Source organism: Hemitrygon akajei, chromosome 9 (genome assembly GCF_048418815.1).
Source record: "Hemitrygon akajei chromosome 9, sHemAka1.3, whole genome shotgun sequence".
Classification (NCBI taxonomy): Eukaryota; Metazoa; Chordata; class Chondrichthyes; order Myliobatiformes; family Dasyatidae; genus Hemitrygon; species Hemitrygon akajei.
In genome coordinates this window covers 68780102-68793523 of record NC_133132.1, presented here as the reverse complement: position 1 = coordinate 68793523, position 13422 = coordinate 68780102, and the positions used below count along the sequence as shown (strand labels likewise).

The 13422-nt window shown below is 40.4% G+C and overlaps 1 protein-coding gene across 3 annotated transcripts in view; it reads left to right on the top strand.

Moving 5' to 3' along the window:
- The window catches only part of LOC140733215 (WD repeat-containing protein 26), a 142703-nt gene that overhangs the window by 76328 nt on the left and 52953 nt on the right, over positions 1-13422 (top strand). For all 3 annotated transcript variants that reach the window (XR_012100243.1, XM_073056247.1, XM_073056248.1), the window contains exons 7-9: positions 8521-8659; positions 10583-10723; positions 11466-11585. Coding sequence is in view for 2 of the 3 variants with exons in the window: in XM_073056247.1 (XP_072912348.1) it covers positions 8521-8659; positions 10583-10723; positions 11466-11585 (400 nt within the window). In the remaining variant the exon portion in view is untranslated. The remainder of the gene's footprint in view (positions 1-8520; positions 8660-10582; positions 10724-11465; positions 11586-13422) is intronic.

The following is a 13422-nucleotide window of genomic DNA, read 5'->3' as shown; positions in this document are numbered from 1 at the left end:
CCTGACACGGGTGTTTGAGTTGTCCATTTGGTCTAAAGCTGTGTGGAAAGCCATTGAGATTGCATCTGCTGTTAACCTGTTGTGGCAATAGGCAAATTGCAATGGGTCCAGGTCCTTGCTGAGGCAGTCTAGTCGTGACCAACCTTTCAAAGCATTTTATCGCTGTCGATGTGAGTGCTGCTGGGTGATAGTCATTAAGGCAACTCACATTATTCTTCTTAGGCACTGGTATAATTGTTGCCTTTTTGAAGCAAGTGGGTATAGGTGGCCCCCGTTTTTCGAACATTCGCTTTATGACAGCTCACTGTAACAAAAGACCTACACTAGTACCTGTTTTCGCTAACCAAAGAGGATTTTCGCTTTTATGAAAAAAAGACACCCGCTTGAATGTGTTTACCCTGAGAAAGACTACCATGACTGTGAAATCTTGTGCGGGCGGTTGTGTGCACATGTGTGTACATGCGTATTTTTTTCCCTCCAAGTTGATTTTGGTTCGCTGTCTTCCCCATTTTGATAAGTGAAACTACACCGTACATACAATATTTCTACTTTATATAGCTGTGTCTTTATTATATCATTCCTGCTTTTACTATATGTTTGAGTTATTTTAGGTTTTATGTGCTATTTGGTAGGGTTTTTTTGGGGTCTGGGAATGCTCAAAAATTTTTCCCATATAAGTTGATGGTAATTGCTTCTTCGCTTTACGACATTTCGGCTTACAAACGGTTTCATAAGAACGCTCTACCTTTGGATAGCAGAGGAAACCTGTACTTTCGCATGTAGCAGTGAGAGGTTGTAAAATTTCCTTGAATACTCCCGCTGGTTGGTTGGCACAGGTTTTCAGAGCCTTACCAGGTACTGCATCTGGTTCTTCTGCCTTGCGAAGGTTCACTCTCTTTAAAGACAGCCTAATATCAGCCTCTGAGACAGAGATCACAGGGTCATCAGGTGCAGCAGAGATCTTCACAACTGTAGTTGTGTTCTCCCTTTCAAATCAGGCATAGAAGGTGTTGAGTTCATCTGGTAGTGAAGCATCGCTGCCATTCATGCTATTGGGTTTTGCTTTGTAGGAAGTAATGTCTTGCAAACCCTGCTAGAGTTACTGTGCATCCGATGTTGCCTCCAACCTCGTTCGAAATTGTCTCTTTGCCCTTGAAATAGCCCTCCACAAATCATACCTAGTTTTCTGGTTATAGGCCTGGGTCGTCAGACTTGAAAGCCACAGATCTAGCCTTTAGCAGATGACGTACCTCCTGGTTCATCCACGGCTTTTGCTTTGGGAATGTACAGTAAGTCTTTGTATGCACACACTCATCCACACAGGTTTTAATTAAGTTGGTAACAACTGCAGCATACTCATCCAGGTTTGAAGATGAATCCCTGAATACGGTCCAGTCCACCGATTCAAAGCAGTCCTTTAGGCGCTCCTGTGCTTCCCTTGTCCATACCTTCCTGGGCCTCACTATTGATGCTGAAGTCTTCAGTCTCCACCTATATTCAGGGAGTAGAAGTACAGCTTAGGTGATCAGACTTCTAGAAGTGAGGGCGTGAATAGCATGATAGGCATTCTTGATAGTGGTGTAGCAATAGTCCAGTGTTGTTTCCTCTTGTATTGCAAGTGATTTGTTGATGGTAATTACTTAGTGATTTTTTTCAGACTAGCCTGGTTAAAATCTCCCAAAACAATGGTGAAGGCATTGGGGTGCACTGATTTGTGCATGTTGATCCCATGGTCAGATTATCTAAAGCCTGATTGACATTGGCATGAGGTGGAATGTATACTGCTACCAAAGTGACCCCGGAGAATTCCAGTGGTAGGTAAGAAGGACGGCATTTAACTGCTAGATATTCCAGGTCTGGTGAGCAGAACTGGGACAGCACTGCTATATTTGTGCACCAAGAAGAGATGATCATGAGGCATACTCCTCCACTTCTGCTTTTGAGAGACTATAAATCTATCCTGATGGTGTATAGTAAACCTGTCGATCTGAATCAAGAGGACTAGAATATAAAAGTAAGGATGTAATGCTGTGGAGCGTTTGAATGCTTTAGGCTTGTATTCGCTGGAGTTTATTAGAATGAAGAGGGATCTCATTGAAACATTGAATATTAGAAACATAGAAAACCTACAGCACAATACAAGCCCTTCGGCCCACAAAACTGTGCCAAACGTGTCCTTACCTTAAAAATCACATAGGGTTACCCATAGCCCTCTATTTTTCTAAGCTCAATGAACTTACCCAGGAGTCTCTTAAAAGACCCTATCGTATCCACCTCCACCACCGTTGCCGGCATCCCATTCACGCACTGACCACTCTCTGCGTTTTTTTTTAAAAAACAACTTAACTCTGACATCTCCTCTGTACCCAGGTAGGCCGTCCCCTCCCAACAGTACTCAAGCAGGAGTACTTATTGTCAGTATTTATTACTACAGGAAACATTTAACACTCTTATTAATCAAACCTATCAACCTCCACTTTAAATATACCCAAGTATGGCAAGTAAGGTGAAAATAAATCCAAAAGGTTTCTACAGTTATATTAATAGCAAAAGGATAGTGAGGGATAAAATTGGTCCCTTAGAGAATCAGAGTAGACAGCTATGTGCGGCACCAAAAGAGACGGGAGATTTTGAACAATTTCTTTTCTTCGGTATTCACTAAGGAGAAGGATATTGAATTGTGTAAGGTAAGGGAAACAAGAAGGGTAGTTATGGAAACTATGATGATTAAAGAAGAGGAAGTACTGGTGCTTTTAAAGAATATAAAAGTGGATAAATCTCTGGGTCCTGACAGGATATTCTATAGAACCTTAAGGGAAGTTAGTGTAGAAATAGCAGGGGCTCTGACAGAAATATTTCAAATGTCATTAGAGATGGGGATGGTGCCGGAGGATTGGCGTATTGCTCATGTGATTCCATTGTTTAAAAAGGGTTCTGAGAGTAAAGCTAGCAATTATTGGCCTGTAAGTTTGACGTCAGTGGTTGGTAAATTAATGGAAAGTATTCTTAGAGATGTTATGTATAATTATCTGGATAGACAGGGTCTGATTAGGAACAGTCAACATGGATTTGTGCGTGGAAGGTCATGTTTGATAAATCATTGAATTTTTTGAAGGGGTTACTAGAAAAGTTGACAAGGGTAAAGCAGTGGTTGTTGTCTATATGGACTCCAGTAAGGCCTTTGACAAGGTTCCACAAGGAAGGTTAGGTATTAATATTGAAGTAGTAAAATGGATTCAACAGTGGCTGGATGGGAGATGCCAAAGAATAGTGGTGGATAACTGTTTGTCAGGTTGGAGGTCGGTGACTATTGGTGTGCTCAGGGATCTGTACTGGGTCCAGTGTTGTTTGTCATTTACATTAATGATCTGGATGATGGGGTGGTAAATTGGATTAGTAAGTATGCAGATGATACTAAGGTAGGTAGCGTTATGGATAATGAAGTAGGTTTTCAAAGCTTGCAGAGAGATTTAGGCCAGTTAGAAGAATGGGCTGAAAGATGGCAGATGGAGTTTAATGCTGAGGTGAGGTGCTACATTTTGGTAGGACTAACTAAAATAGGACATACATGGTAAATGGTAGGGCATTGAAGAATGCAGTAGAACAGAATGATCTAGGAATAATGGTGCATAGTTCCCTGAAGGTGGAATCTCATGTGGATAGGGTGGTGAAGAAAGCTTTTGGTATGCTGACCTTTATAAATTGGAGCATTGAGTATAGGAGTTGGGATGTAATGTTAAAATTGTACAAGGCATTGGTGAGGCCAAATTTGGAGTATTGTGTACAGTTCTGGTCACTGAATTATAGGAAAGATGTCAACAAAATAGAGTATAGAGGAGATTTACTAGAATGTTACCTGGGTTTCAGCACCTAAGTTACAAAGAAAGGTTGAACAAGTTAAGTCTTTATTCTTTGGAGCGTAGGAGGTTGGGGGGGGGCTTGATAGAGGTATTTAAAATTATGAGGGGGATAGATAGAGTTGACGTGGATAGGCTTTTTCCATTGAGAGTAGGGGAGATTCAAACAAGAGGACATAAGTTGAGAGTTAAGGGACAAAAGTTTAGGGGTAACACGAGGGGGAACTTCTTTACTCAGAGAGTGTTAGCTGTGTGGAACGAGCTTCCAGTAGAAGTGGTAGAGGCAGGTTCGATTTTGTCATTTAAAAAAAAAATGGATAGGTATATGGACAGGAAAGGAATGGAGGGTTATGGGCTGAGTGCAGGTCAGTGGGACTAGGTGAGAGTAAATGTTCTGCACGGACTAGAAGGGCTGAGATGGCCTGTTTCCGTGCTGTAATTGTTATATGGTTATAATATAGTATTAATGTTAAGGCTCTTGGCAGTATGGAGGATCAGAGGGATCTTGGGGTCTGAATCCATAAGACACTCAAAGCTGCTGAGCAGGTTGACTCTGTGGTTAAGAAGGGATACAGTGCATTGGCCTTCATCAATCGTGGGATTGAGTTTAGAAGCTGAGAGGTAATGTCGCAGCTGTATAGAACCCTGGTTAGACTCCACTTTGAGTGCTGTGCTCAGTTCTGGTCGCCTCACTATAGGAAGGATGTGGAAACCACAGAAAGGGTGCAGAGGAGATTTACAAGGATGTTGCCTGGATTGGGGAGCATGCCTAATGAGAATAGGTTGAGTGAACTCAGCCTTTTCTCCTTGGAGCGACGGAGGATGAGAGGTGACTTGATAGAGGTGTATAAGATGATGAGAGGCATTGATCGTGTTTGTTGTCAGAGGCTTTTTCCCAGGCCTGAAATGGCTAGCACAAGAGGGCACAGTTTTAAGGTGCTTGGAAGTAGGTACAGAGGAGATGTCAGGGGTAAGTTTTTTACACAGAGAGTGGTGAGTTCGTGGAATGGGCTGCTGGCGACGGTGGTGGAGGTGGATACGATAGGGTATTTTAAGAGACTCCTGGACAAGGTACATGGAGCTCTGAAAAATAAAGGGCTATGGAAAACCCTTTGGTATTTTCTATGGTAAGGACATTTTTGGCACAGCTTTGTGGGCCGAAGGGCCTGTATTGTGCTGTAGATTTTCTATGTTACATGGAGAAGGCAGGAGAATAGGATTGAGAGGGATAATAAATCAGGCATGGTGGAATGCTGGAGCAGACTCAATGAGCCAAATGACCTCATTTGCTCCTAGGTCTTATGGAAAGTAGCAGTTCCTGAACCTAATGGCTTTGGCCTTCAGACTGTACCTCCTTTCTAATGCTAGCAGCAAGAAGAAAGCATGATCTGTATGTTGGGTATCCTTGAAGTTAGCTAACACCTTCTTGAGCAGCAGATCCCATAGATGCTGTCAGTAGTCAGGGAGGGCTATGCCTATGATGGACCAGGCTGCATTCACAATTCTCTGTAGGCTCTTGCATTTCTGTGCTTTGGAACTATCGTACTAGGCTATGATGCAACAGTCATGATACTTATAGTTCATTTGTTGAAGTTTGTTGGAGTGTTATTCTTAAGCTTCTCAAAAAATAGAGGCCCTGACATGCCTTCTTGACTTTTCTTTCCACTTTTAGTAATTGTTCTCATCAGCCTGTGTGTGTGTGTTTTTTTTATATGCCATTCATTACTATATTGTTGAAGTATGGCTAACATATCAAGCAATTTTGGTGCATCTTCGAATCTATGGACAATATCAACTTTAGAATATTACCTGGGACAGCCTGTGTTTCCAGTTGAACCTGCCTTCATGCTTCCCCTGGCAACGTATTCTTTCAGCGCTCAGTTCTCTCTACCTGTTGTCTGTAACTTCATGTTTATAATTAACTTATCAGGCCTTCTCTCATCCACTTCTTTCGCAAGGAGAGTAATCCCGTCTCCATTCAAGCTGAGCTCCTCAGAGAACGTGAGCATAAGGGAAACTGCAGAGATGATAGATGGGACCTATAAGGAGGTAGTCACCCCCTGAGTTGCATGAGGCAGGAAAATGGTCACTCTCAGCAGAGGGAAAGGAATGGGCAGCCAGTGCAGAGTACCCCTGTGGCTATTCCCCTCAATAATGAGTGTACAATTTTGGATACTGTTGGGGTATTGCAGTAGTGCTTTATTTTAAACATCCTAGCATTCAGTGTGAGTCAACCCAAGGGTATAATCTAGATGTATTGAAAACTGCCTCTGAATGCATCTGCTGTCTGAGACAAAAAAATCTTTTATAATAATGTTCATAAATCCTTTCAAGTTGAAAGGAACTTTCTTTGTTATATTGTAATTCTAAAAGGAAGATTGAGAGGTTAACTTTTAATATGATTTTAAAGTCCTTTGGGTGGAGTACAACACTAAGTACGTGCTTTCTGTCTGGAATTTGGTTTCTCTGGATACTCATGAAAGAATGTCATTGTTTTTTCTCTACCTGGGCATTGCTGCCTCTGTAATCGTGAAGTTTTAGTGTGTACACAGCTAAAATATCCAGATCAGTGCGGAACCATACAAAATCTTTTGACCATGGTAACAAATGTAGGTAGTCATATAATCTTAGAAATGTACAAACCTCCTAATCCATGTTCATCTATGTTAATTCCGTTTGCCTAAATTAGGCCTGTTCCCTCTGTCTTTCCCATCCAGATACCTTTTAAATATTGTAGTTATATTTGCTTCCTCTGGCAGCTCATTCCAAATATTGTCCACTCTCTGGATGAAAAACTTAGATTGCCTTTAAATGTCTTTCCTCTCATCTTAAAGTTGCCATTTAGTTCTAGACTGGAGGAGTAAAACTGAATATCTATTCTATCTATGCCTTTCATTTTTGAAACCTCTAAGGTTACCCTCAGCCTCTTGCCCTCCTGTAATATGGTTACAATCCTCCATTCCAGGTAATACCCAGATGAATCTTTTCTGCATTCTTTCTATTGATAGTGTTACGTACCCTGTAACTGGGTCACTTACCAACAAAGATAGAGGGGTCCGTTGAAGTCTGATGGTACTATTTTTAACAGTATTGATAAAGTACACAAAAAAATAATATCAATGCAAACATACAGATAATATACGTTGTCAATACTAAATCTAAAAGCGCGGGTATAATAATAATAAGAAATAGCTCTATCGTTGTCTAGGGGATAATGTATTGTCCGATGGAAATATAAAAGTCACTTTAGTTCAGTCAAGCTGTAGGCTGCAGCCTTTTTGGTTGGAGAGAAAGACGGAGGTTTAACTTGCCCATTCCTTTTATGATGTCAATCCTTCGAGAGTCGTTGGGGGACTGATTTCCCCTTCGAGGTTAGCTAAAGCCGTGCTTCCATGGCAAGACCCACCAATTCCGAGGCAAATGGAAAAGGACGCATGTGGGCTGGTTCCACTGGCTTTCGCTGTTACACTGTTACAGGAGTTCTAGCATTTCTTCTGGTGCATCTGAAGGGGCTGTTCCCCAGACCCTCTTTTATCCTGACTCACAGGGTCTCAGATGTCAATCAGGGTGGGTTGATGCAATCCCTCCACCAACCCCCCCTCGGTTCATTGCCTGGGGGCTTCGATGCATCGTACAGGATTCAATACACAATTCCGTCTCCAAGAGACAATAGCCGTTATCAATGGTTCCGCCTTTCGGAGGCCAGGACACATTCCAAACTCTTTGTGGATTCTGCATGTCTTTCTGTCATTTCCTGGGTCTCCTGAACTGACTTAATAGTGATCTTGCGATTCTCAAAAAGGAGGGGGCTACTTTGTACCCTTCAGCCCCTCAGAGTTGTGGCACATTCGTAACAATAGGTTCTTTCTGTACAGTAGTGACCAGAACTGGTTATAACACTCAAAGCGCAGTCTAACAAATGCTTTGTACAGCTGCAACTTCACAGCCTATCCCTTATACTGAATGCCTCATCATCTGAAGACAAGTATATCAAATGCCTTTTCATTTTCCATGCACTACGGACTTGCATGCCAGGGTCTCTCAATATATTAACATTTTTAAGGCCCTGCCATTTATTCTGTATGTCCTACCGAAATTTGACTTTTAAAGTTCATTACCTTGTGCGTGTTTGGATTAATATCCTTCTGACACTGCTCCTTGAGTTTCTAAGTGATGAATGCCCTATTGTACCCTTAGAAAATATTCACCATCTATAATTCATATTTTTTGGTGCCATCAAACTATATGATCCCTGCAGTATATCACTTGTTATAGATTTTCAGTCAAAAGACACTCATCCACCACTTCCCTCTGCTGTCTACCACCAAACCAATTTTGTATCCAGTTTGCCAAAATGCTTAAGATCACTTGTGCCTTCATCTTCTGGACCAACATGTAGAACTTCAACAAAAGCCTAAATGATGTCTGTGTTCATCTAATACTTTGTCAGCTTTCTTATTTATTGCTTCAAAAGACTTAGTCATATTTGTGAGGCATGATCTCCCCTGCTGACTCTTCCCAATCTGTCCCTTCCTTTTGAAGTGAACATAAATCCTATCCCTCAGAATATTATATTCCACGGGTTCTCCAATTGTTCTTCTTATGGTAGCCTGTACAAGTCTTAACATGTTTACAAATAGTCATGTTTTTTCTTTTTTTTAAGGAAGCAGTTTCCTTGCTACACACAACAGATTCTCACTGAGCACTGCAATGAAGTATGGTTCTGCAAGTTCTCCAATGATGGTAGTAAATTAGCAACAGGATCCAAGGACACCACAGTTATCATATGGCAGGTTGATCCTGTAAGTATCACAAGGCCACAGGAAAACATCTTTCTTATTCAAGTTGAGCCTTTATTGTATTTTTTTTGTAACTGATTTGGATCACTGTTTATTGTAGTTTGTTTTAATATTGTTCTCAATATATCCATATTATAACAACTTGCTTTTGGTTGTAGAACACGCAATAGGAATTTGTTACAGGAGACAAAATGATTGACACCAAAATTATTATCCATCTCTTTCTTTGTAGTTAGGTGGTTATGGCGCATTGTATCCATTGTTTATCCATGTAGTCTTGGCCTTCTCTGTCCTTCAAGACTGTAATCTCTGGATCTCCGCCACTTTGAATAATAGAAAAAAAGTTCTCAATGCTCCTTTAATTTTCTTCCTGTTAAACTAAAGTCTACAAGTCATTGACTTTACAGCTCAGGGAAATTTAACCTGTCTTGGCAGCTCACAACTTTAAACAATATTGGCAGTGTTGGCTTGATCTACCAACTCTTGTTCTCATTTCCTCAGCTAGTGAAGAGAGATTTGCCATTTTTTTTAATAATCATGTCTGCTAACACACATATCTTCCCTGCTATGTTGTGGATGTCTGGACATAAAATTCCTTTATTTGAACTGAGTATCCTGTCAATTATTCTGCATTCACTTGCCTTGTTTGCTCTCTCATCCACATAGAATTATTAATGAAGCATGTTATTTACAGAAGTATATGATTTTTATACTTCATTTCTTTCCTTTGAGGTTTTGCAGTCCCTAAAGTATTATTTGATCAATGTTCTTATTTATGCTTTGGGAAAAACTTAATCTTACTCTTAGTTAATAAATAGTTGTACAAATTTTCCAGTATTAATGCAGCACTATTAATTAATTTAGCATAATGCATTGAAAATATTAAAACATTACTCCATATTGAATGTCAATGCAGCATTTGGCTTGTGATTCTCCATCCAAACTCAGAACAAAGAGTTTGCTCTCACAGACTACTTTTCATAATCTTAGGACATTTTATTTTTTATTCATTGTTGTAATTATATTGTAAGATATCTGTCAGTCTTTGAGTACACCAAGCTTTCACAAACAGCTGTGATAGGTTTAATTTTGAAGATGATTAATGGATTAATTGACCAAGACACTAGGGATATTACCCCTGTTCTTTAAAGAAGGCTATGGAATCTTTTACATTCACCTGAAGACTGAACATCAATTTGATCCATCATCTGAATATGACACCTTCAGGGCTGCAGCATGTCATTGGTACTGCACTAGAGTATCCATTTAGATATCTGTTTGCTTTTCAAGTGGCAATTTAAATTACAGATTTCTGTCTCAGCTGACAGTTGTCAACTGAGCCAAGGCACTTATTTGAAGTCTTATGCAGTATTGCATTGAAATTGGGTGTAGCTATGTGTCTGCAGCTTTTAAATATTGGAGGAATGAGTCTTTATTTTAGAAAGGTAAAAGTGCAATTGACTGTAGATGATTGAAGTCATTGTCCATTCTCTTTGAGCAATGTTGTGCATAATCCTAATTTCCCAACTATATTAGTCTGAGGCCTCCAGTCAGAGGTGACCATGGATATTGCATCCGAGCTTTCTATTTACGCAAGCTGGCCAATACGATATGAAGAGCAAGCTCCCTCTGTCCACGCATCTGATGAACCTAGAGCCCCTATCTGCCTGAAGCAAATGGTTTTAAGGTGCCAGTAACCCACCTTTGCCCTTTCTCCTGTCAGTAGAAGAGGTTCCGATGGGCTTAGTAGCATGTGAAGGCCTGGAGCTGGAGTTGGTTGTCAAAGGCTATTGAGGCGCATGCCATTGGGAGCATTTAATAGGTAGTGGGAGCTTGTCCCCTGGCTTTAACAACCTTAAGGAACCAACTATATTAGTTATGCTGACATAATTCATGAACAGGCTTTGTTTTTTTTCCCTCTGTTAGGACACTCATCAGCTTAGATTGCTTAAGACTTTAGAAGGTCATGCTTATGGAGTATCATACTTGGCTTGGAGTCCAGATGATAATTACCTCTTGGCCTGTGGCCCTGATGATTGCTCTGAACTATGGCTTTGGAATGTGCAGGTAAGGAATGCTCAGAATCTAACAGAATTTTATTGGCTCAAGTAACAATTCCCAAGTGACTTTTACACAAACCAGTCCCTTCCTTGTCTGCGCCATTGTACCCAAATAGTGGAAATTGGAAGTTCCTTGGAGATAATCGATCTAAGCGATGTTATCTGTTAGTCTGTGAGAAGGACTTTGTAGTGGTAGCTTCTGCAACAGATGTCAGTAAAAAATAAAGTGAGACAGCATTGAAACGAGTGCTGATCTTTTGTAAATTGGTTTTAAATTGAATCAAAACTGGTGCTCCTCATCAAACAATAATAAGATAGCCCATTGTGATTTAAGCAACAGGAAACATCACATGTAGTGATTGAAAAGATGAGGAGGTGGATATGTGAATGGGAATATAAAAAGTCAGCGTCATTTGGACACATAAAAGTAGTGCAATTAGCTGAAACTTTGCACAAGAAGATTGCATGTAATTTTTTAATCTTGCAGTTTTTTCATGTGTATTTTAAAAATTGAAAGTACCCTCTAAAGTAAAAACGGATTGGATTTCATCTTTTGACTGATTTGAACCAAAAACTTGTGAAATCTTGGCAGTAACAAGTAAAGGAAACCTTGTGCTAGAATATTGCATTTATGGAAGCTTTCTTCCTATACACTTGCACTGTTTCACAACACATAAAGATATGTAAATACCTAATTACATCTGATACAAGACACTTTACATTTAATAGTTAAATTTGTTTCTCTACAGACCGGAGAACTCAGGACCAAGATGAGCCAATCCCATGAGGATAGTCTAACAAGTGTGGCTTGGAACTCAGATGGAAAACGTTTTGTGACAGGTGGACAACGTGGGCAATTTTATCAGTGTGTGAGTCGTTCATTTTCTATTTAATATCTATCTCTATACCTCTATAAATACAAGATCATATTTTGAAAATAAAAGAAATACAGATGCTGAAAATCTGAAGCGAAGGAGAAAATGTTAGAAAATATGAAAGTGACTATTTCTTTTTCTACAGAAATTGTCTGACGCTGAGATTTTCAGCATCTTTTGTTCTTTCGTATTAACATACCGTAGATTCCGGACTACAGAGCGCACCTTATTTTAAGCCGCTGGCACTAATTTTAGAAATAAAATCATTTTTTTAAATGTAAAGGCCGCACCGGATTTTAGGCCGCACCGGATTTTCGGCTGCAGGTGTCCCACGTTGTAATATGAGATATTTACACAGAAAGATATTACACGTGAGGATTTTTTTAACTTTTAATTAAATCCATATGGTAACAAAAACAAATACATATTGCAAATGCTTTTTTTCGAACCGTGCCCGTACGCGGCTACTTTTAAATATACGTTGCGTATACTTCTTTACTGAACAACATTCCAATATCTCCTAACGACTGGTAAAAAATATATATACTGCAGCCTACCAGGAAAAGTTATTGATACCTTTAACTTAAAAGCAGAGTTCGCTCAGATCCAAAGCCGCTCGCGTAATCCGCTCCCCCCCTCCTTTCCGTTTCATCGCAAACGGCATTTAAAAGCAGAGTTCGCTCGGATCCAAAGCCGCTCGCGTAATCCGCTCCCCCCTCCTTTCCGTTTCATCGCAAACGGCATTTAAAAGCAGATTTCGCTCGGATCCAAAGCCGCTCGCGTAATCCGCTCCCCCCTCCTTTCCGTTTCATCGCAAACGGCATTTTCCCACAAGACGCCGCGAAACCGGGTGTGACGTCATAGCATCCCGCGATGTAGTACAGAAAACAAATATAGTTTAAACTAAGTAGGGTAGGTAGCACAATGCTTCGAGTGTTTTCCATGTTGATGAGGGTGAGTACAAATGACTGATTTACAATAATTTAATTGTGAAAGTGCGCTTGATTTATCGTACAATTTCATTGGACCTCTGTGAACTACTCATCAATTTTATTGGTCTACTGTTACGAGGCAAAATGTTTACGAGGCGGCATGAAAAAAACCTTGCATTAGCCACTTCGGATTATTGGCCGCAAAGTTCAAAGCTGTTCAAAATGTGGGAAAAAAGTAGCGGCTTAAAATCCGGAATCTACGGTAGTTTGATTGGGCAGTCATATGGGCATGCTGTTAAATATCATGTGTGCCCTTATTTTGGCATATTGTATAAAAATTGTATATTAGGTTTGTCTTGGTGGACAGCACATTGCCTCCAGCTAATTTTCTCCACTTAAGCATATTAAATTCATCTTCCACAGATGCAAAAATATTATGAGCTCTTTAATCACAAAGATTAAAATGACTTATTAATCTACTTGGTTTTCCCTCACTCCTTGTCAAAATTCCTCCTTTAGCTACATAAGACCATAAGATATAGGAGCTGAAGTAGACCATTCGGCCCATTGAGTCTGCTCTGCCATTCAAACGTGGGCTGATCTAATTCTTCCAGTCATCCCCACTCCCCTGCCTTCTCCCCATACCCTTTGATGCCCTGGCTAATCAAGAACCTATTTATCTCTGCCTTAAATGCACCCAATGACTTGGCCTCCACGACCGCTCGTGGCAACAAATTCCACAGATTTACCACCCTCTGACTAAAGTAATTTCTCCAGATCTTTGTTCCAAATGGACGTCCTTCAATCCTGAAGGCGTGCCCTCTTGTCCTGGACTCCCCTACCATGGGAAATAACTTTGCCATGTCTAATCTGTTCAGGCCTTTTTACGTTCAGAGTGT